Source organism: Rhipicephalus microplus, chromosome 4, assembly GCF_043290135.1.
Source record: "Rhipicephalus microplus isolate Deutch F79 chromosome 4, USDA_Rmic, whole genome shotgun sequence".
NCBI lineage: Eukaryota > Metazoa > Arthropoda > Arachnida > Ixodida > Ixodidae > Rhipicephalus > Rhipicephalus microplus.
In genome coordinates, this window is record NC_134703.1 from 55,600,561 (window position 1) to 55,624,610 (window position 24,050).

The following is a 24,050-nucleotide window of genomic DNA, read 5'->3' on the forward strand; positions in this document are numbered from 1 at the left end:
AGACGTGTCTATACGATACGCACCAAGTGTAACAAAGTGGGATGTACAGACATCAGGATACAGTGTGTTTAGGGTGTCACCATTCCTTTCGCAATATTCCGGCAGGCTTTGTCAATCGGTAACCACAGCGATTGCTTCATCTGGTGCTGGTACTTGTGAAGTGTGTGTGATAGGAAGGGTGATAGCAGCCTCCTCTGCCGTGCCGCTGTCCATGGTTTTAAGTGTAGCCGATACCATTACAGAATCAGTATTGTCCACAACGATGAGACATGGCCCGTTCCAGTAGATACCGGGCCACATCAGTGTAAAGTACTAGTGCGTTATATGTACCATCACCTACGACTCACATTAGAGTTTGAACTCTTGCCTATCATAGGCCTTTATGTCGATCTGGGTGCGTATTGCGGGGTATGGGAGCTACTTGAATTTTCTTCACTATGTCCAGTGAAAAATCTTTTCGTTCTTGTAGCCGTTTGTTTGGCATGGTGTATCCAAACTGTGATAGAATGAGATAATCCTGTCTTCTCCACTGGAGGCGTTAGATTTGGCTGCTACGATGTCCTTCAATAATTTCACGTATGGTGTTGTGGACCCCAAGCCGTACTAAAAGAAGCTGCGTTGATGCATAATGGGGCAGCCCCAGAGCAGTCTTTACTGCCGTGTAGAAAAAGGTATCCAATCTGGTTTGTCTCGGTTTGAGTAGAGAATTATGCCATCATGCAATGGCATGACATGACGTTTGGTTCGTTTCTGAAACAAGTGTCCAAATCATATCTACCTTGCTCCATTTGCTGGTGCAATCTTTGATGAGCTGGCTTAGTACAAACAAATGTCTGACAAATATTTCCTCCATTTTCCTGACGACAACTGGAAAATATAACTTCGAAGGGCTGTCTATGATCACAGTAAACTTTGAAAAAACTGCCTGGTCACAGGTCTAAATTTCAGGACACTCAATCATAGCTTTTCCCATTATTCTTTTAATTTAAATTCGCAACATGTTGTGAAAGTTATAAAAGAGGTAGAGAAAGAACAGCATCCGGACTACTAACTTTACTGTCCTCTCTTGTTTTCTATTTCACTGCTAAGCTGAAAGTTTAGAAGCATTCTGGGTGTTGAAAAAAAGCAAATTCTGAATTTCTCCTCTTTTCGAGTGCAGTCACGACTTTCAGATTTTAACAAAACATCTCACGACTTCCAATAGCAGTTTTACCCATAGTAGTTTTGCAGTTTCCTCCAACTAAACAACAATTTCTTCCCTTTCATAATGCATTTAATTCAATTCAAGTTAACGGTCTTAACATAGCAAACTTTGCACAGAATTTAACTGATCACCCTTAAACTGAACAGATAAATTGACATAGCAGAATTGATGCTTATGCAGACATTTTAGGTCTGTAAGCAAACATACAAGCACGAATGTAAACTGCCTTGCTTTCATGTTTAACATGAAAATATTTCTCTTTCTGCACTTTAATTTTTGAGTGCTGTCTTTAGAAGTAATAGCACATAATGTTTTATTTTTCATCACCTCATGCTCAATAAGGCAAGCCCCATCACTAGCATGTAGAGCTTCATGCGATTTGGTAAAATGCAATCAATTCAAAACTGTGTTTTACACGACTGTTTCTGTACAGTGGCTAGTTAAAAAAAAGGAACTGACAACGGGCATAAAAGGCAATATTTACATTTTTAATCATATCAGCAATATAAGTTTGCCAAAAATCATAAATCTTTAGGTTATACATCATGTCAACACTGCCAATGTTGTGCGTCACCACAAACGTGTTACACAACACGATACACTGAAGAAACACGCATAGCACCAACATGGAACTCGGTTCAATATGTGGAAAAGAACAGAGATTGCATATAGCTGCTAGTTACCATCTGGTAATGACTACGTAGGTAATATGCGTAGAGTTATGAAAATAAATACTGAATTTGTCTTAATCAGACGCACTGTGTAAGGTATCAAATGAAAATTGTGCAAAAGAAAGACATGGAACTGCGTGCTGCAGCACAATGAATGTTTATGACTCTGTCTTGATGTATTCATTAGCACATCATTGTGCAGCAACATTTTCTTTATGTGTGAGTAAAATCAAATGTTACAGCACTCAATGTTTAAAATCAGATATTTTTCTCTATATAAAGCTACTGAATGCATTCTTCTTTACCATGTTCTGCTGTGTCATGGTTTCTTCCTGCTACATAAGATTTCTCGTAAGGTACACCATAGAAATGCTATAACAAAATGCTGTAACATAAAGCGTATGAAATCTGGTACTGTAATGTTGTCAATATGAGATAACAATGCATCTAAATAATAAGACAAGGTACAGTTACAAAGAAAATTTGATTGAAATTGCATTTTTTTTAATTGCCCAGAGCATGTAGTGCCATCCGGCCTGTTCAGGTGGAATCGCTCAAAGAAGCAGACATTACCTGCACGACAAATTGCAAAACCCGCTCAGCTCATCAAACATTTCTGTTAACTTTTTTTTTTCATCATTTGAACTTGAGAACACTGTGAAGTTGGGGAAGCTCAGCAAAACGGTGAAGTCATGTAGGTTAGCAGCCAAAGCAGTAGCACCAATTTCAAGATATCCACCTCCAAAATAGTGTTACGGAATGCATTTGTCTCCCATCCTCTGCTTGCAAGTTCAGATGAGGTTTTTGCGAGTTCGAGGCAGGTTTTGGGGATGGATGTCCTGAAGCTATGCACTTTGAAATTTGTACTTGGTGGAGTGACCACACTGTTATGCAACTTCACTTCTGCAATTACAGCGTCACCAAAGACATGAGATTCTTGTTATGCATAACAAAGTTACACATCACATAATCCATTACACATTAAGAGCATACATGTCGACATATAAAAAAATGTTAGCGAACTTGAAATTTATGTTACAACATCCCACAATTTGTTATACACCAATACTTCTCCTAATTCAATTTTTCAAACTTTTTTTTTTCCTACCCAAAGTACCTGTTAGTACCTGTACATTTCTGCAAGCCAGAGGTTTTGTTATTTTAATCTCAATATTGGCTTTCACTGAGAAATTTGAGCTTTACTGTTCAAACCATATGTGTCTTGCTTTGACTGTGAAACCCAAAGCAACACCATTGTTGTGGTGTCCACTGTAGCCGAGCTTAGGTGACAGTAGACGAAACCCAATACCCATCGTTCACTGCTGACAATACGTACTTTCTGCTTGCTGTAAAGAGATTTGCGAGGCTGCGTGGCAAGTTTAGGCAAAATACTAAAGATTACCGGTCTCATCTTATTGCCCTAGCTGGAGTCATGCTACATCTGTCATGCTAAAAATTGAGCATTCACTGGTTTCCCACATACTTTAGCAGCTCTGTCATTGCTACGTTGGTTTTCTTTTTAACATACATTATGACGGCATGCATTCGATTGAGCAAATACTGCCTGGTGAGCCAGTGTGGTGTTTTGATGCTGTTTCCTGCTGTTCATTACATTCAACCCATCAGTCGAGTCAGTCATCTTTCTCTGTCCTGTCGGAGACAAATTAACGAGAGCCGACTGTATGAGTGTTTGTTACATCAAGGTCCAACTGTAATTGAATTGGCGATTGCAATTTTTCAAGCAGGTAATTTCTAATGCTTCCACAACATCAATCTGAAAAGGTGGATCAGCACTACCTGTCGCAGGAGGTATTTCAAATATACATTCGAATGAAAAAGAAAATGAGAGAGCAGTTGGTAAGAACCATTTACAAGTAAAGCATCCGATGAGGTCTGGGCTTTGTCACAGTGTTTATCTTACACTAGAGAAGTTCGTCAATGTGAAATGTGCGAGCTGCCAGACGCCGTGCAATGGCAAAACTTTTCATGTAACAGTCAATAAATAACAACAGTAAGCACCAGTTAAAACTAAGTGAGTGCCTTTTTTTTTCTTCTAAATCATGGGTCCCCTAAACACTCAAAACATTGTGAAATGAGGGGTAGTGGATTGTTTGTGCACAAGATCAGGATTCAAGGTTGAATAGCATAGGTGAAATAGCCTCGATCCCAGGTAGCACGCTGACAAGCTGTTGGTGCAAATCGTTAACGTGATTACAACGATAAGGCAACCAATTAACCGTGCATCAATATAGAGAAAGTAGCGAGCAGTGCAACAGACTGACCTCAAGCACAGCCATGATTTCAAAATATGACAGCAGAAATTTTACAAGAAGTGCTACATGTTCTTGTTTAATTTGGTTGCAAGTGACAATTTGTTTGTCTGACGGAAGAATGATAATGGTCTACCATGTGATATAACAATTTTAGTACAGCATTTCTTTTTTTTTCCAGCAACATGTCTGTTAGTTAACAATATGGTATGAAATAATGAGACAAAAACAGTCTGCCTATCATTAGAGGCCTACATAGGTGCTTTTTCAGGTACTGATGATGACAGTTCAATGAGTATGTTGGAATGATGCCAGAGGGCTTCTACACAAAACAAGACAAGGAGCGCCATTCACTGGCAATGCTTGCCGAGCCTCCTAGACAAAAAAATACTCTTAATGCTGATACTGCATCTAGGAAGTGAATGAATTCGTTGCAGCTCAACCTGCTTCCAAATGAAAGTGTATGGACGATTTTGCACACCTAGCTGACACCGATGCACGTGCAGCCAGCAGAACCAGAAATGAGGCATGGTGTTGCAAACTCAGCCATTTGAATAGGGCATGAGCTGTAGTTGTTTTATCTAAAAAGGCTTTTTGGCACAATTGAAGTCTGACTGCACTTTAGCGCACCCTCAAAAAATAAATCTACTATAAAACAACGTGGATGATGAGACAAGAAAGAAGAGTGAACTTTCCGATTCTGTCATCTGCCACGTGAGCCACAGTGCACGGAAGCAACCTAGTACAACACTGCACAAAAAAAGACAACGCAAGTTTCGCGATTTCTAACGATAGACCACAACTTGTCAGGTGTTTAACCTCCTTAAATAAATACCGTCATGTGTTACCCGGGATCAAAAGTGCAGAGCAGCCATCGTCAGCCCAGCAGCCAACTTCCGTGATGGAAGTGAAGGACCTTGTACAAGGCATACCTAAGCGGCAAAATGGTGTGCTGCTGTACTAGCGTCCGCGCATGGCTGCAATTCAGAATCAAAAAAGGCACTCAAATTGAGCTAATTGCAATTCAGCACAAGATCCAATTCTCAAACCTTAACTTCTGCTGCAAAACGGCAAAGCTATTCACCAATGACCCATATGTTTTTGTTTAAAGAAAAATGGTCATGTTCTTTCCAAAAGGGGTGCAGCGGTGCAATCACGCATCACTAATAAAAATTTTTAAAAAATTAACAGCACTGAACATCCATTCTGAGGTAGGGACTTATTCGGTTTGAAAAATAGTACATAAAAACACGGTGAACAAGGAAGGAAAAAAATAGTCAGGAGTGTCCCTTCACAAGAAGGGGATGCAAAATAAACATAACAACTCAACAGGTCATACAAATTAAGGCACATATGCGTTCTTGCTGTAACATTTTTCCTCATGTAGTACCATGCTTTGCAACCACAGTTTGGTAAACCTTCATTTTGTCATTTCTCATTTTCTTGTCACTACATATATATTTTTTGCAGCCTTCATAGTCATAACTCAAATGTGCGCACTACAGGCTTGTCCTTCAGACCAGACTTTTCCCACTGCCCCTGAAATCATTGTTTGAACTGCCTGCTCGAGGTTGTTGGCAAGACGGGAAGCTCAAAAATTCTACCCCTGGCTCTACAACATTCCATTCCATTAGGATTCTTTCTTAGACATCATTTAACTAAGCATACACAAATCTCCTTCTGCAGATTCCTTAACAGACTGATTTCGTCACTCACAACATGTGTTTGCACACTTTTCACAGCTGCCATGAAACTGGCGGTCGCTCCACTGCAATGCTTAGGTATGTCACGATGTTTACAGTTATTCTTTTTTTTGCACCTTTGCACCAATGAGCACGGCTGCTGATTTTTTTTTTTGTGACCTTGGTCAATTGATTGATTTACTGATCAATGGATAATATTATAATGTTACAGAGCAGCAAATGAGCTATGGCTAGTGCCTTAGAAAAGGTTTCCATAATCAGGACTCTTTGAAACAGACATAAATCCAAGTTCACAAGTGTTCCTGCACACTGTCTTTGTATAAACTTGGCTGCTATGACTGGGCATCAAATCTGCAGCTTTGTGCTCAACACAGATGCATATCCACTGAGTCATTAAAAAAGGCTTTTGCCAGGTTTCAATGAATGCATGAAAGAAGTCAGTGGAGAATCTATCCTGTGACAAATTAAGTGCTCCTTACAGCCTTTCCAGTCATTAAAGGGGCCCTGAAACACTTTTTCAAATAGCCACGGAATGGATTCACTAAAAGAGCTTATTGCCTAACAAATTCAATGCCGTAAAAATTTTCAGAATTCGTCCAGTACGAGCGGAGTTGCAAAGATTTGTCACACGCTGCAATCGTATACTCTCTTCTCTCGTCTAGACTAAAGCACTGGAAGCCAAGGAGGGAGGGATAGCAGGGGTAAAGAAAATACGTTGCGTGCGCTTTGTGACCTTGAGCACTTTTTTTTTTTTCTGCAGCATTTTTATTGTTAGTGTGCACGTGTGGACACGTCGCGGGCTCTCGTAGCGATGGCAGTAACGACCGAGCGCACCATGTTCAAATCAGCCAATAGATGATAGATGACCTTCTACGAGTAATTTTTTAGGGTCTTCCGTCATTTGTTGAGAGAAGGAAAGGCAATCTTTAGCTTGTTTTGATAATTTATTGCGAACTCCAGGCCATGTGCTATGCTATAGTATTCGGCTCGCGTGTGTCTTGAGAGCCTCTACTACCGATCAGCAGTGTTTTCTGACCCTGCTCGGAAAGTGTTGCAGGGCCCCTTCAAGTTCACTAGCCAAAACCTACAACCCTTCCAGCATCGGCAGCATGGCAAAGCTTCCAGTGAAATCAGTCTATCATATCACTGTGGAGATATGGCAAATTGAAGAAATCGGGCCATGCAGAAGGGGAGGCCCACCGCTCTTTCCATCACATTTGCTTGCATTACGACATGCGTTAAAGAGTTCAGTCTGTCCAGGACAGTGTCTTCCCGAATGCGGGCACGCCACACCGCCAGAGAAAGAGGTCCACGGCGCAGCACCCCAAACACCACACCCGTGACAGCCTTGTTCTGCGCGTCTTGGCAACACATTTCGAGCATTTTACAAAGGTTACAGGATGCCCACACTGGGCGCTGGAGCGTATTTTCCAGACATATACAGCAGCTGCTTACCCGATACGAGATAAACATGACACAAGCAGTGCCCCCCCACCGCACAACAGACACGACATCTGACAATCTAACCAAAGTCCACACAGGTTATTCTGAAACACGACAGTCTAAAGGACACCGAGTAAATGTAGATACAAGCTAAGTCATGCACATGGAATGGCTTCTCCCACACCAGGGCTCACTAACGAAACTGTTCAGGTGCAACATAGCTGCATGCAAGTGCCAGAAACACAACCAGTCAATATTAAGTGAAAGTTGATGATTATACAAACAGATATTTGGTGCCCGGTTAGCTAGGCGCACCTACAAGTGATATAGCCTGAAAACTGACAACGATGCCTGAACAAATGGTGTCTAAAGGCAGAATAAAGCGATATGGTAGGAACTCAAGCGACACTTCGTAATTGAGCAGAGGCAGCACGACACCAACGTGCCAAACTTACTGCTGGCCAAGCTGCTACCTATCCTGCCCTCTTTGAAATATCCCTTGACATCCAGACGGCTACCATATCACCTTGCCCCAGTCCAAGAAGGAAAGAAAATGAAAAGAGGAATTTGCGACCCCTAACAAAGATGGCAAGCTTTTGATTGTACCAATGAGACTGTGCAGACTTACATCAACATTTTTGTACACATAACATGATTAATGGGTGGTACAATTGTTCAACAAGAAAAACGGTTACCAATGCCTAGCATTGCACCAAGACACAGCTACCTGCTGGGCACGGGGGTGCCTTCTCTGGGCACTCTAGACAACACTGTTATGCTTCTAAGCTCGACACACAACAGTACAAATTAGGGGGTCATAAAAACAAAAGACTGTAATTGACACATGCAGCTATATACAGCACACATCTGTTGCTCCTTTTAATGCACACTACTGCTCTGCCATTCTGCTGTGGGAGTAGCCTTTCATTGACTCTCAAAAATGCACTTTTTCCCAAACTCCTCACAGAGGTCATTGTGCATGTATGTCTTAAAATATACATGCAGCAAGGATATATGCAACACCATGGGTCAAACCTCGGAGACCATCATCCAGTGCGGCCAACGCTGTTGCGTGGCATCGCACGCCGAAACATGCCCGAGTATCGCGACCTGTACACGACTTCCTCCTTCTTTTCTACTATGAGGAACTAACGCCAACTTATTCACAAGGACAACAAAAAGAAGAAAAATAAGGCTCTATGAAACAAGTGTTTGAAGTAGAAAAGTGAGCTCACTAAATGCACGAAAAATGGCTCAATAAGCGGATACAACATACACGTTTTTCTTTAAACAAGTTTCGAAATAACACAACACCATGGTCCACCTCTGCGTTACTAACGTGCCGTCAGACACACGTCACGAAAGAGAAAAAGGAAAGTGTAAAAAAAAGAGGTGATGAAACAAACAACGCTTATCATAACATTACACAAGTGAAACGACATTAGCCACAGGGCTTGACGATTTCTTTTTTTCTCTCTTTCAACACTTTCTTTCTCTCTCTCCCCTATTCTCCGGCATCTCCTGTTCTTACATATTTCCCTGAGAAACGGCCCCTGCTATGCCATACGTTGAACAATGAATAAAAGTGACAAAAAATAACGTGATGTAATCTACACATACACAAAGGTATAAAACAAATTGAGGTAGATAAGATTGAAAAAATAGCTGGCTCAAAAAAAAAAAGAAAGCACATACTCAGTGGACATACACTCACGAACAACACATGTAAAAAAAAAAAAAGACTGATTCAACTGATACTCCTATGAAGCCATGTGTCCACCCTGCAGAAAATGCCAACAAATGAGTACAATGAAAAAAAGCTATTAACATGTGCAGAGTGAACCTGTCTACTTAAGGGATAAAAAGTAAGCATCTAACAAAAGTACAGCCCTCAAGAAGAGAGAGAAGTATATTTCATTAATCTCTGGTCAAAGAAAAAGGCAGTACGTGACTGTCATTGACGAATAAAAGAAGAAGACACCCGACTTTAACAGCGCTACGTCTTGCATCCTTAAGTACCCTGCTACAGTTTTTTTTTTGTCACTTTTTTCCCCCCACCAGTATCGCTGCCCACAAGGCTCTACGACTGCAAATGCAAGGCCCAATTTTCAGGTCCAAGTTAAGTGACGCCAGTGCGGCATTGGGCTCGAAACACAGCTCTCCAAATAAAGCATGCTTTGTATTTATGAGAGCCTCCTATCAAGTCTACCCCCTCCCCCTCCCCTTTTTTTGACACTGCATCTTACAGAAGACTCTTGACACTGTAAGGCACAGGAAACAAGTGGACAACAATAAGTCTGATTGTGGAAAATCAACACGCACTCGAGACCAACTGTTCACCTGTCCTGTGGCTTTTTTCGACGTTTTTTGTACAATCACGCCCATTCGTCTCGTCGTCCGTGCATGCTTGTTATCACCGTCGTTCTACGTCGCCACATTCGTGAACCATTTCAAGCTGCCACATATTGCATGCGAGAAACACATCAACGTTTTGTTTCACATTTTTTTATCGCCTCTGAAAGATACGCGAGGCTTCTGCTCAAACACATCGCAAACTTCGTCTTTTTTTTTTCTTATTTCCGGTCACCGCGAGCTGTTTGGCAGCGTGCGGCCTATTCATTTAAGAGTTCCACGCGTCAAAAGCACCTGAGATTTTCTTTTTAAGCTAGTACCTTAATGTAAAATATATCTTTATTATTATTTCTTTGCTGGAATGGACAATCTGTGAAAAAACGCGAAAAATGAGGGGTGTGACAACAAAGGCAACACGCTCTCCTGCAATATATATTTTGTCTCCCAGCACTTGGTGTCATCTCCCCTGTGAATCCTGAACAAGAGCTTGCAAGGAAGGCTGATGACAAAACGTCAAGCAGAAAAAAAAAAAAGAAATTCTGCCCCCATTTTTTTTTTCGCTTTTTTCAGCAATTGTTTTTTCCTCCCTCTTTTGCTCTTCCGAACCTGCGACGTTGCTTGCCATCTACAAGAAGCAAATAACACAGAAACAGTGGCTAACACGTCTTTGAAAAATGAGAAAGGGAAACGTGTTTTCCTTTTTTTTTTCTCCTTTCCAAATGACTACATGTGTCTCTTTCGCTAAGTGATAAGCGAGGCAGTTGGCACCTTAAATGTGTGATGACGAAGAAAAGCTGTACATTAGCGGTTTTATGAGCAGTGACATCATGAACACGAGATGATGTGGCATGCATGACATGATGGTGGGAGTCGTCTTGAGCATTGTGAAAAGGTACACGTAATTATATACACTGTCGTTGCACACCTTTGACCCTTCTTTTGCTCTTTTCATTTCAGCTAAATATGAATTGAGAGAGAAAAAAAAAGATAAACAATGAAAAAAAGGGGAGGGGGATTTTGCCATTGTGAAAATAACCTGCTATCCTATGGCAAAGTGAAGCCTCATTAGAACACGGTCTTTTTCTTTGAAACTTTAAGTGTTGTTTTTGTCTTCTCTAATGCCGAGATTTCCCCCTGAACCTTAGTTATGAGTAAAACTCAATAGCAGCAATTACATGTCCGAGACGCATTGCATTCATTGCTACGAAGTTTTCTTGAAATATCCGCAAATTAATATTAATGTAATATCGTGTCACTTTTCAGCCTCAGGGCACAACACAGGTAACAGGGTACCGTTAAGATTGCCAGATTCATTTTGTCCTAACGACACTGCACGAAGCAATTTAACGCACTAATGAGAGTTCCTCGATAGCTGCACTCAGCCCGCCCCCAGCTGTCGCGGCAAAAAAACTGAACCTGCGCTTTCGAGTGCAGCAGTGGAAAGCACCCGCCTTTGAACCATTGCGAGGGACTGTAAATGCTGGAGCCCACTGCACGTGCTAAGGATACTTCACGATTAAAATTTGTTTGTAAAGAAAAAACACAATGCACGTACACGCGAAATATATACTGTTTCTCTTTTTGAACATAACATGCTATGGTAATGGAACAAAACAGGAAGTATTATAGGCTGCCTGTTGGCGGCAGTGTGTGTAGCACATGACGAGTAGCCATCTCTTTGGCGTACTGGGACAATGCAGTACTTTGTACCTTAGCGAGGACTCGGTTCGTGCGAGTCCCCTAGTGAGGGGTGGTGAGGTGAAAGAAGGGCAGCTCTTTGTTCCGCTCAACAAGTGCTTTTTTTGTGAGTGTGCGCACAGGTTATGTTTTAGCACTTTGGTTTGTCTGTGTGAGGGGGTGCGTGTGTGTGTGCCAAGGGAAGGGTCGTTCCCACAAACTTCTCTCTCTTTCAAGACTTAAATGCTTTGTAAAAAGCAGCACAAAAGCAAAAAGGTTTACATGTACAAACAGCTGGTTCCTCTTGTATGTGTGCTAAAAGAAAACCCATCTCTCTAAAGAGATTCTTAGCTTCATCTCTTCACTCCTAATGACAAGCTGGTTGATTTGTGCTGGGGGCGGGGAGGGGGGGGGGGGTGAAAACTTGAGAAATATAAGTAAAGAAAAATAAATGACAACTGTGCACCTCTTTGAAGGAGCGATGGTTGTGTTTTCGATCGATCACATTTGGCAGAAATAAGTTTCTTGTGTTGATTGGCTGAGGTAATGGAGGTGTGCGTGATTAAAAAAAAGAATTGTGCACGTCTTTAGTGGGCATATTAATGCAATGATGCTGGTCATTCAAGCAGGACATTGGGCTTGTCATGGCAAGAATAAATGCATCGCCAAAAGTAGCAAATGAAAAACGAGGTGAAACGGTATTTCCAAATTGCGGCTTCCAGTTCAGAGTTGCTACTTTTGCTACCTGTAGGTAGACAGAATGGCAAAATGTGCAAAGGTGTGTAAGAAAAGCAACTTGAAGGTGCAAACATTCATTGCAAGCATTATGCAGGTGTTACTTAAAGGCTTTTTTAACCTAACATTTCCAGGTGCCTTTGCTACGACCAGGTGACAATTCACAAAAAGTAATTAATATATCACCAGAAAGTGATGAATCGAAGTCAGCTGCCCTGGGACTATACACGACCCTCCCCCTAAACCCCACATTTTTTTTGTGGTTGCTATGTGGTGTTATCATGCACGATTAAAGGGGCAATCTGAGGGTGTTGGTACAAAACGTGAAAGTGGTGTCGGTGCCCTGAGAGATGTTAGCCCGTACGTTTCTGTGTCAGGCACAAATTTGGCAAGTGAAGTGCTTTTGTTTGCAATATTTCTTTTTGACCCAGCAACTTCCCCTGTCAGTAAAATGCCAATTCAGCAGTGGAGAGCAAGAGAGCCGAAAGAAAATAGCAGCATCAGCATTCTGCCTGCCATTTGTATGGACACAATGGAAATGGCGTGAAGCCTTTGTATAAATATATGTGTATAAAAAATGGAAACAGTAAACAAAAAAATACCCGCTTCTTTTGTTGCTTTATGTGTCCAGAGATTTTCTTTTTTCTTGTACGACTGTTTCCTATTTATGGTCAACACTGGTGCTTTTTTTTTTTTTCTTTACTGAGCATGTGTAAAGGTTTCTTAGCTGAGTAACCTGAGCGTGGAGTATACCGAAAGATGAGATTCCCCGTTGCAACTCCTGCCACTTTTGGCCATGAAGCTGCTTCCGCTGCAAGCGTCGTCTTTTTAGCATGCCACCAGTGGCATGGAAGCTTTTCAAGTTTGTCACCACATCAGAAATTACACTGCTGTCATCAGGCAAGCTGCAACCAGGGGCACTGTTGACAATGAAGATGCTATAAGGCATTTTTTTTCGTGACACTGAACAAAACAATCCCCTACTTCACTTTTTTGATGAAGTAATGAAGAGAAACACACGCGAGCATAAAGCTTCAGTTCCTTTTCCACACAGAGCACCCCTGACTCTTAAACATTTGTGCTCCAGGACGGAAAAGCGGTCAACTGAAAACTAGGTAAATCATGTTTTCAATTACACCATGTGACCTTAACGACAACTAGAGACATCACTCCAAGACCCAGCAAATAAGCAAGAAGTGCCTAGCTACACGTTGCCACCAGCATCAACACTGCCAATACCCCATTCGGTCATGTTTGTACTGCTATCGGTAACATATGCTCGGAACGAGCAATACTATAGTGCCTTGCCATGATGTGTCGGGTCAAACAGCAAAACATGCTTTGACTCAAGCGACTGCGAGGGTCTGCACTAGTCGCAGAACATCTGGAAAGTCAAATCGACGAACCAGCTACTGACCAAGGTTTCTTGCGCACAATGTCGTGCCATCATATGATAACGTGGATCTTGGACAACGGCCAAGTTTGGCATGCACTCCTGACTAGCATCTGCTGGCCAATGGGCCCACACCTTGAGGCTGTTTGATTAAGCGACAGAAATAAAAAGTTTTTTTTTTTACAATGTACACTAACAAGGCACAGAGCCTCTTTCTTAACGCACGAGCTCCAATGTCATTTTTTACGCCTACCCGCTGTTCCCTTTTTTTTCCTCCATAGTTTGTTGGCTCACACCAAAATTTCGGTGACTTTTAAGTGACATATGGCCAGCACACGACACTGTTGGCAAGGAACCTGCACAGAGGTAGCGCTGAGCTTTGTCCATCTCTCAAATTCCTTTCTATTTTCCCTGCAAACAGTAGGCCCCCATGAGTTCTGCTAGATGGGCCCCACAAGGTTTTTGGTCTCCTCCGCATTGTGCAATGTCACACTGGTCTGTTCCGAAGGTCCACTGCGCAGGAGATGCGAGGAGGCACTCCGGTCGTCGGCCGAGCAGACCGTCACGTCGATCGTGCCGTCCTCGGCGGCTGTAGAGTTGTTGGTAACCTTCCACGTTCTGCTGGCGACGGAGTCGTCCGCAAGGAGCGGCGTAGGCGCAGGCACAGCCTCTGGGTCCCACGCGTCCCCGTCTTCTTGCACGGAGTAGTCATGAGCATTATATCGGTGTTGGCTGCGTGGCAACGGGAGCCGAGATTCTGGGTCGTTGTCAACCCTTTGCTTTTGCTGCAGAGATGGGAGCATGACGTTTGTGGCACAAATTTAGAGTCCAAGCTATCAGTGCGATTCAGCCTTGCTAACCTAAAAGGTTCACTAAGGTGAGGCAACAAGTCTACACTCGAGTTAGTCTAGACACTAAACAAAGAGAATGAATTGAAGGGCAGCGTTTTCCTTTTTAAAATCAGTCACCAACGGCTAGTCCTCCCTGTGCAAACACTACGGAACGGAACAAAAGAAAAAACGAAGGGTCCCAAACTTTGTGTCACTATCATGTTGCCATTTTTAAGGTTCACACACTATATCGAAAAAATTTTCTGAAATGCAATCCGAAATGCTAAATGAAATATAGCTCGAGGAATGGCCAAAAGGAAGCTTTTTTTCTCGAAAACTTAGTCACGAGATACACAGACGTAACACGCAATAAAACAGCAGCCGAGACTTGCGCATCAGTCCAACACTCACCGAACTTGAAGGTTTCATAAAGCAAACGGCACTGCCATTGCCCACATGCCCGTTTGGTGCTGTGCCATTTGGTTGCTTCCCTCTGGCATGCCCGTTTGTTTTGCCATTACATTGCGTTGCTGGGTAGCCTCCCTGTGCACAAAAAGAGTATACAAGCGAAGAGGCCATAAATCTTTGATCAAAGCTATTCATACTGCTATTGTCGAACTACAGAATCCCGATCCATTGAGGAACAGAAAATTCAGCTTTTACACATTTACATTCATATGGTACTTGAACTTGCATACTGTATAAAATTATTCCCCATGCAATATTCATTACTAAACTAGTAGTAGTCACAATGCAGTTTCTACATACAGCCTGATAACTGATAACTATACTTATAAAAAATAAAACCAACATACTGCACCTGAGCGATAAAGGACCCCTGGCCTGATATACATGCTCCACAAAAAGGTGTGGATGAAAAATTAGCAACAAGCAAAGTTGTGTGCTTTGATACAGCAGGAAAACTCGGCATGGCTTAGACTTCCCAATAAGTTTATATAGAAATATATGGTATTGTATTTCAGATTACTAATATATTGAAATAATTTGTCATCCTTCCCTGTTTGACATAATTAAGTATCGCTACACTGAAGTTAGATATATTCAAGAACTACAGTTATGAGGACAGCACATAAGAAGAAAATGGCAAACAAAAACTCTGTCAGCACCTTTGTAAGCAACCTATGGCTGCTAACAACTGATACCCGAGCTCGAACCACTTACCTTTGTGTCAAGGTGGTTTCCAGGACTTGGAGAAGTAACTGAGAGCACTTCAAGCTCGCGAGCTGGGGCTGGCATCTTGCACTGACCGAAAAATGCTGCAAAGCACGATCTGCCAGTGGATGGTCCGTGCTGCTCCACGCTGCTACCAGAACAGCCGCACTTGCTGTGAACATGAAATGGGAAAGTCAATCATGCTTTTATGTCTATTGAATAATACATTGTGTACCGCAACAACAAAAAGAAAGAACAAAAAAATCCTGTATGCAAAGAACCTGAGTGCGGATATCACCTGTGTTGCACCATGCTAATTGACCCTAAACAAATCCTCTGGAGAATACAGGCTTCCCATAACACACTCTGAATTTTTATAACGAAGTTGCATCATACACGGAAATAAGTTTGTTATAACTGAAAATTTATTATAAAAGTATATTTCTAACACTATATTAATTGCAACAGTATTCTTTATGCACTTTTTCACAAGCCATACTTCATCATATCTGGGTTCATTTTATTGAGATTTGAGGTGCACTTTTCTTCTTGAATTTCGATTCCTCCGTCACTGTCTGTGCTCCCTCTTAGCTGGTTCACCCTAATGTACACCGATGGGCCTCGCAATGCTACTCATCAGGGTCGTAACTAGAGAGGGGTAGCAAAGATTCTGACCCCCCCCCCCCACCCCACTTTGAAATTTTCCATGCTTCCAGGTAATACTTCAAGTAATTACACGCCTTCACATCAACCACAAGTAGCCAAAGTTAGCTGTTTTAGACGAAAACACCCTTCAAAAAAAAAAGAGACATTGAAAATAAATCTTTTTCTTTTCTTCAGGGATGTATATATGCCTTTCTCAATACCAAAAGTACCACTCTTGCCATGAGTGGTCGTTTGGTAAGCAAGGAAATGTGCAAAAGCTAACACTCATGGTGATACCATATTGAATTTCTCGCGCCAATCACCAACTTACAGATTATGATGGTTTCTCCTAGGGGTTTACATAGTTCCAAACTGTAACAATGAAGTACATTGTCCTTCGACGGGGCCAGAGACATACAAAGTTTCAGAAAATATCATTCAATCAGTTTCACCAAAATAGAAAAGATACATGTTGAATTTTGTGGCATTACAAGCAGAGATTTTGGTGAAAAATTTAAAAACGTTACAGACCATGACTTTCTGCTCTATTATCAGAACAATGATGGCAGAATTTACATTAGAGTTTGCAAAGTAAAATTTATCTATCCAAATTGATTTATTGTTGCACTTTAGTAAAAGTGGTTTCACTGCAGTAAAAGGGTGCTAAGCCATAAAAACACCTATCCATGAAAAATCCGCACTGCCGCAAAGCGACACTTCACGGCTAAATGAGCATATTACCTTCACATCCATTCATAATTTTTTAAAGTTTAGAAGCCTGTTATGTTCGCTTATATGCTTAAAGTATAGTAAATTTTGAAACATAACATATTTTACAGGTTATCACTTGCATTCTACCAAATGTCAAATACTGCTACTATTTAAAGTTGTTTCCACTTAAAGCGAAAAGAATGGCATTAACACAGGCCTTGTTTCATTTTTTAAATATCTATCATGTAAGTCAGGTCATGACAAATGAGCTCACTTTTCTCAATAATATGTATGCAATATAGCTCATTCTATTTCGATTTTAATCACTACACCAAATCACTATTTGCTTTGAATTTCCTTCGAACTTGAAACTTAATATTTGCACAAGCCTACATGTCAGACTTGCCCCTTAATATCATGGCCATTGAGCAGATGAAAAAAGCACCACATAACGAAAATCAGCTCAGCAGCCACCAAGCAATAAAAGAAAACAGCGCGTTCACTTCGTTTCAGGGGTGTGAAACGGGAGTCCCATGGACGCTAATGTAGTCAATGACTATAATCCCTAGTACATCACCTGGCACCTCACCCTTCCGTCAATTTAGCTTCGATTAGTTAAAAATTTTTCGTCAACTCTATCTCGACTGAAGGAGCACACTTTTATAGACCAGAACACTCAGTAGCGAAATACTTTTGATTGCCAGGGCTCGAGGCATGTAGCTAATCTGTGTCCGAAAATTGGGCACGCGTTAGACCTGCGAGCATGTTAGAATCAGGTAAACACTGCTAATTGAAGCAGAAGAATGTCTGAACGTTCGTTCCTTCCTCCTTTCACGAACAGACCACGCAACTACATAAATTTGAGCACTTTCATCGGTTGTGTCACACTGTTGCATCTTGTCTGCTTCATGGTCACCCGGCTCATTCGCTTCCGAAGCTTGCGTAAGCGGAGCCACCAATCAGAGAAGAAACTGAAAGCAGACTTGATATTGAGCAGGACGCTAGTAGCACTTACCTATTCTTGTAGAGTATGATGATTGCGCATGCAGCCATGCACAACAGGCCCGCCAGTACGCCCAGCAGTATTCCAAGAGATGGGTCATTTGCTTCCTGGCCTGCAGCTGCATTGAGATCACGAAAAGGAGAAGAATTAGAAGCAACTTTCACTTTTCCCCCCTTCTCAACCAAAGCTATGACAATGCGGTATGGAAGTGCTCATATAATCACTAATCATCGTGAGATAGCGTTCATTACTGGGAAGCAGAGAGATAAGTTTTCAGGAAAGGAAACGTAAGGAAGCCAGACAATTAATCTTGTGTCAAAGAATTTATTATGAGCAACGCTTTGGTAAGTTGGTACAGTCGATCCCAAATATATCACACTTAAGGAGATAGCAAAATAGTTCAATATATCGATAATTCAAAATAAAAGATATCCATACTTAAGGCTTATATTAACGCATTGCAACTCTCGAGACAGCTTTCTGAAATCGTAATAAGCGTTAACATAATGACTAGCTCACAGAGTGCAAAAAAAAAAAAAGGTGACAACTACTTCTGCAAGTTGCCGCACTTTATTTTATGTGAAAATAGTTTATAGACTTGTCTTGCCTTTCGAACGCCGTCAAGTTCATCAAGTCATACTCATTATTGAGAATTGAAGCTTTGAAAATAAGCAAATTTCGGTACTCGGCTGCATTTTCGATGGAGGAGAAAATGCTGTAGGCCCGTGTGCTCAGATTTGGGTGCACATAAGAACCACAGGTGGTCAAAATTTCCGGAGCTCTTCACTATAGCATGTCTCATAATCATATGGTGGTTGTGGGACGAACCCCACATATCAATCAATCAATCGATCAATCAATCAATCAAAATAAGCAAATTCAGCATCTTCAGTCACAACAGCAGTCATTGACCAAGTGAGCGCCAATGCAAGCTCTGTAGCGCGGTAAAATGTTTAGTGGTGTTGTTAGCACCTTTATAATTGCGCGAGCCCACTTTTGTTGTCACTTTCAGCTTGTGCACATCAGTAGTTTGTGCTTCGTTACTGCTGAATCTTCCATCTGGAGTCGAACTGCTGAACTGATACCATGATATCAGCATCAACTGCACTGAACTCGCTTTCTGTACTCCCTTTGGAGGTGGTGCCCGGAAACGCTAAACAGTAGCAAAACTCACTGAGGCAACGTACGCCGTTGTCAGCTAAGTTTACGCAGTCCAATTCGTCACCTGTCACCAAAGCCAACGAGGAAACTGTATGACTAAGTTTTATTCATCATCATCAAGCGTGAACATGGAAAAGTGCATGGGTACAGATTCACTAGGAGGTCCCAAGGTAAGAACCGCAGGCGGGACCTCCCATGATGAAAAAAAAAAATAATCATCAAGCAACACTGAAATACATTGCCAGCAAATAAACACAGCATAAAAAAGAGAAAGATGGAAAAAAACAAAAGAAAACAAAAAAAAAACCATTAGAATAATAATCAGGAACACTAAAAAACAAGGAATACATCGTCAATCTATTTAAAAAAAAAATGTGGATATGAATACCACAACAAAAAAAGACATGATAATACAGTTACAATTCAATCAAACAGAAGGGCCTAACAAGAAAGTCTTTAGTTTGGATTTAAAAACGCAAAGTGATTTGAGCAAGTGATATGACAGTGCTATCAAGTGATATCACGCAAGTGATATGACAGTGCTATACTTGCCATCGTTTTAAGCACCAGCCACCGCTGTTATCACAGCGGACGACAAAATGTCTAGTCCGACTCCAGACGAAAGATTAAGCAGTAACGAAGCACGAACTACTAAAGTACACAAGCCAAAAGTTACAACGCTGTTAACAAACAACAAACGACCGTGTACTCTACCGTTGGTATCTTTGCAGTGGCACTAGAGGCTTTGTAGCAGCAAGCAAAAAGCAAGAAAAGCGTAGCCTCCAAGATGTGCATTCTATGACCAAAAACAGCGGAAATACGTCACAAAGTTGCGGATTTCAAAGACCATGCTTTCGGGCCCGCATACCATCGTGTGCAAACAAACAAACATGGAAGGGAATGCACACATTGTGACAAGGCCGCACAGCCACTTCCCATTCATGTGATTTTGGTGCCCTCGGCAATGGACCCCTCTAAAAAAACTGTGTCCATGCATTACGACCTGTGTTCATGCATCACGTGCCGGTGCACTCGCTAACGGTGGGCGACCTGTGCGCAACCAACGAATTACACCACGTCTTCGTCAGCCGGCCGGAAGGAGGGATCCGAACTTGTGAGAACACGGCATAAAATTGATCAATCTTTGTCGGAATAAATGCACTTTCTGGGCTTTGGCATGGCACAGTGTTCGATATATAAATGTTACTCTCTGCGGGAGTTCGATATATGTGGGCAACGGTCCCATACTTTTGTGTGGTAACTTCAAAAGGATTCATTATACGCTCGAAACAGCGAATATTCCATATATCCTAGTTCAATCTACCTGGGATCGACTGTACTACATTGCACAAAATATCGACAGCATGGAAAAGATGCAGAGAATGAAGCAAGAACACACGGACAAGTTATGTGTGTCTCCTTGCCTGTTCTTCTCTGTGCCCCTTCGCTTAATTTTTACGCTGCCAATATTTTAAGCAGTGTGAAAGACACCCCTTTTCGGTGCATCTGCAGGTATATCTGGCAATTCTAAGAATAACCGGAAAATATTCAAGTTCGTTACATAACACTGCTGACAAGGAACGTTTACATTTGCTGCATTATATACCTGAGAATTTGTAACATCTATGATCACCATATTGAGGTTCGATTGTATCTGCTTAGTAGCACTAGCAACGCATTTCAGCATTTGCACTCACTAAGTGCATTTTGCACTGCAATGCCAATAAAGCTACTCAAAGTTGCAAATTATGAAGCTGACCTTGAGGGTGAGGAGAGATGGTACTACGTGATGGCACACTGATGACAAACTTGATGACTTGGGTCAGGGGACCAAGGCCAACTGTGGTCTGGGCTTGCATGCGCAATGAGTACACTGTGTTGATGGACAATCCATTCAGTATAGATGTCAGTTGCGTGCCTGCGAAAAAGAAAAATTGCCCTTACAGTTACGGCATTTTTTTTCAGAGTTGGTCCAGTGGTAACTGATTGAAAAAAATCACTAAGCAATAAATAAAGTGTTATTCATGCAACAATGAATGAAAAGAGAAACTTCCAGGACTGATGTAGGGGCCAGGGGGTTCCTAGTACGACATTGCCTGTCAGACTGAAATGTGTTAATGTGGCCCTCGCTCATTTTACTCTTTCCTTCGCTACACTTCGCTTGCCGGCTTATCCCTCTTCCTGGCCGAGGGTTCCTCCTCGCCATGCAAAAAGGTGAAGGTAGGAAGTGTGCGTACCTGCAGGCAGACAAACAGGTTCTTGTTGGTGCTCACATCTACACTTTCTCCTGGTGACATTACAACCAACACGGTGGGCGTGTTGGCATAATACAGCAAGGTTTCTCGGTGCCTGCGATCCACTACGCTAAACTCTGTGACAGCAAGGTGCTTGAATTTCTGTAAAGTGGTGTGCGCTTGAACACGGTCTCGCAAGACGAAGCGGTAGCTATCGGCGGCCCAGCGCGTTCAGGTAGCCACCCACTAAAAGCGTGCAGTAGGCCTAAAGTGACGCTACGCCACACGCCTGCCTGAGGATGTAACTGCGGATGCTTACTGTGATAAAGCTTCTCGCCGGCGATAAGCCATACCGGCGCATTTGTCGGTGGTCGCCACCTCGCCTTCATTTTTTTTCCCGATGGTTACTCGCAGCGCCATCGCTGCAATCGCGCAGAACTCGTAATAACTTATTGGCTGATCTCCGCTCTTATCAACATGACAGAAAACCGTTCACAGCACATCGTGGCGTCTGCAAGTTCAGCGGAGCCGTAAAATTTTGTTGTGCAAAATTTTATCGCGGTACGCACTAACCGGAGGGCATAGGCTGAACACTACGGCTTAAGCGGTCCGCGAATGCATAAGTCTCTATGAGACTCAGTCGGGGATTCATCGCAACTACGTTTTAACCGTTAGTATGCTTAAAGCAGGTACGCACTAACGAGGTTTGACTGTAATTGCAGCTTTCTTCTCCAACGTCATGGCTGCATAGTTCCCACGTTTTTTCGCACCACCTGGCTCTCGCAATGGTACAGATGGCGGAGCCATGGCATCGAGCTCGAGCACACAAAATTAGATGATGCAGATAGCCACCACGAAGCACACACAATGTCTTGATATGACCCGGCAAAACACGTGCTAAATGGTGACTGGAACAAGCTGGCAAGCAGCAACTGCTGCGAAAAATAAAGAATCTTTACTTCGCCTTCTCCCCATACAGTGTAGATGACGGTAGTGCTGACCACTGTGCTCACCGATGACGGAAAAATAGTCCCATGCAACTCAGCTACCAAAACTTGAAATATGACATTCGCTTTCCTTTCTCAGAGGCAGGAAAGTCATTTTAAAAATAAGTCACAAAGTTTGGTCAAGCCGGCAAAAAACTTAACAAGGCGGCGTTTTTACAGGTTCATAGCGCAGCTCAAAACAAGCGATTTAGTCTGAAAATTCAACTTTCGGGGGCGAATTTGTCAAAAAAATCAGTCAGAAAAATGCATTAGCCCTACGGGAACCCCGACGGTGTATTACTGAAGTCCGAAGTATCCAATAAGTCTGAATTTCCAGAGTCCGAAAAATAGGTCGGCGACTGTAGTTCTAAAACTCTGAATAAACGTGGTTAAGCATAGTTACAGGAGCACCTTCAGAAGCAGAACAATGACAGCATGCACAAGTCACTAGAAGGGCTACCGGCATCGCTATCAATTGTCAGCGTTGCTGGACAAAAAAGCACATTGGTGTTCAGAGCCTTTCATATTAAAAAATACAGCTTATTAAATAACTACATGCTGTTTAGAGTAACTACTGCAGCAGGGAACACTGCGAAGGGTAAGCTTATGATCGTGCCGGAAAAAAATAGGATTGAAAAAAAAAAAAAATCTGTAGTTGATCCCTTTAAACAAATTTGTGTACCAACCATCCTTATCACGCTCGTCGACTCACCGTGCATTGGAGCTTCCATAGATGTACTAGCGCCAGAGTTTCTCCAGTGTATTTATAAGAAACTCTATGTCTATAGCAAAATGCTGCTGCACCACCGCGCCTACACCACCTCGCATGAGCATATGCCATCTTTCACTTGGCAGATATTAAGGCTAACTGTGACTAATCAACAAGATGTGCATGTGCCATGAGGCTTGAACGACTTTCCAAGTGGAGCAACTCTCACAGCATGCTTCCTTAAAATGTGAACAAAATATGTTGGAAGCAGTTCAGAGGCCATTTGAACAGGCAAAAGCATGTCAAGGGGCTAGCCACTGTCATTCACTTTACTGCATTCCACGTTTGACCTAACATCGCTGACTAGGATGCAAAAGCTGGCACAGCAAAGACAAAAAGCACTGCAATGCTTCAGGAAGAAGTAACAACATCTCAGTAAATATATGCTTGGAATAAAAGCATGAGAACTCTGACCTGGCTCCTGCTTATTCTTCCACTTGTCAACCTGCGTTGTGTCAACCACATTGGCATTGTAGAAGATGTGGTAGGCCTGAATGATGCCATTGGGGAACTCGGGCGCCATCCAGTTGAGCCTTATGGAGCCAAGGTCTACAGGTGCCCAAGTGACGTCGCGGGGCACGGTCGGTTCTGGTAAGGCAAAATGGGAAACACAAATTGTATAATAAAGTAGCAAACCTATTTTGAGAGTCATCAGAGTCCCAATGTCCCAATCATTGGATAACTAATTTACTTCCAGAAGAAGCCTTCTTCTGCAACGTCTAACCCGCACAGGCTTGCTACATCCCACACTCACTTATTTTTATTCTCATTACTCCATACAATCTTCTCTTTGGTGTCTACTCTGTTACTCTAATAGTCCACAGGTTATGTGTCCCAGACAAAAACTGAGCTAACCGACTGCACATTTTTTGATGGTTTCAATTTTAATCTCATTCAGACCCCTCTTGTTAGCAACTTTTTTTTTATCACCACCAGAATTTAGGATGTGCGTACATTTCTGCAGTAATTCAAACAGTTATTTGCTTTGCAGCTTCTCTTTATTGTTTAAGCATTTAATTGTTGAATTGTGCAAACATGCTTCCTATAACTCTTTTTTTTTCTTAAATCCTAGCTGCTTTAGCCAGCCATG

The 24,050-nt window shown here is 42.1% G+C and overlaps 1 protein-coding gene across 1 annotated transcript in view; it reads right to left on the bottom strand.

Moving 5' to 3' along the window:
* Positions 1-1,671: 1,671 nt before the first annotated feature.
* LOC119171983 (protogenin B) overlaps positions 1,672-24,050 on the bottom strand; it is a 251,125-nt gene continuing 228,746 nt past the window's right edge. Inside the window, exons 18-23 of the mRNA XM_075892781.1 lie at positions 23,375-23,548; positions 20,731-20,889; positions 17,823-17,928; positions 15,461-15,623; positions 14,690-14,821; positions 1,672-14,233 (exon numbers count right to left, since the gene is read on the bottom strand). Of these exons, the coding sequence (XP_075748896.1) occupies positions 13,889-14,233; positions 14,690-14,821; positions 15,461-15,623; positions 17,823-17,928; positions 20,731-20,889; positions 23,375-23,548 (1,079 nt within the window). The 3' untranslated portion in view covers positions 1,672-13,888. The remainder of the gene's footprint in view (positions 14,234-14,689; positions 14,822-15,460; positions 15,624-17,822; positions 17,929-20,730; positions 20,890-23,374; positions 23,549-24,050) is intronic.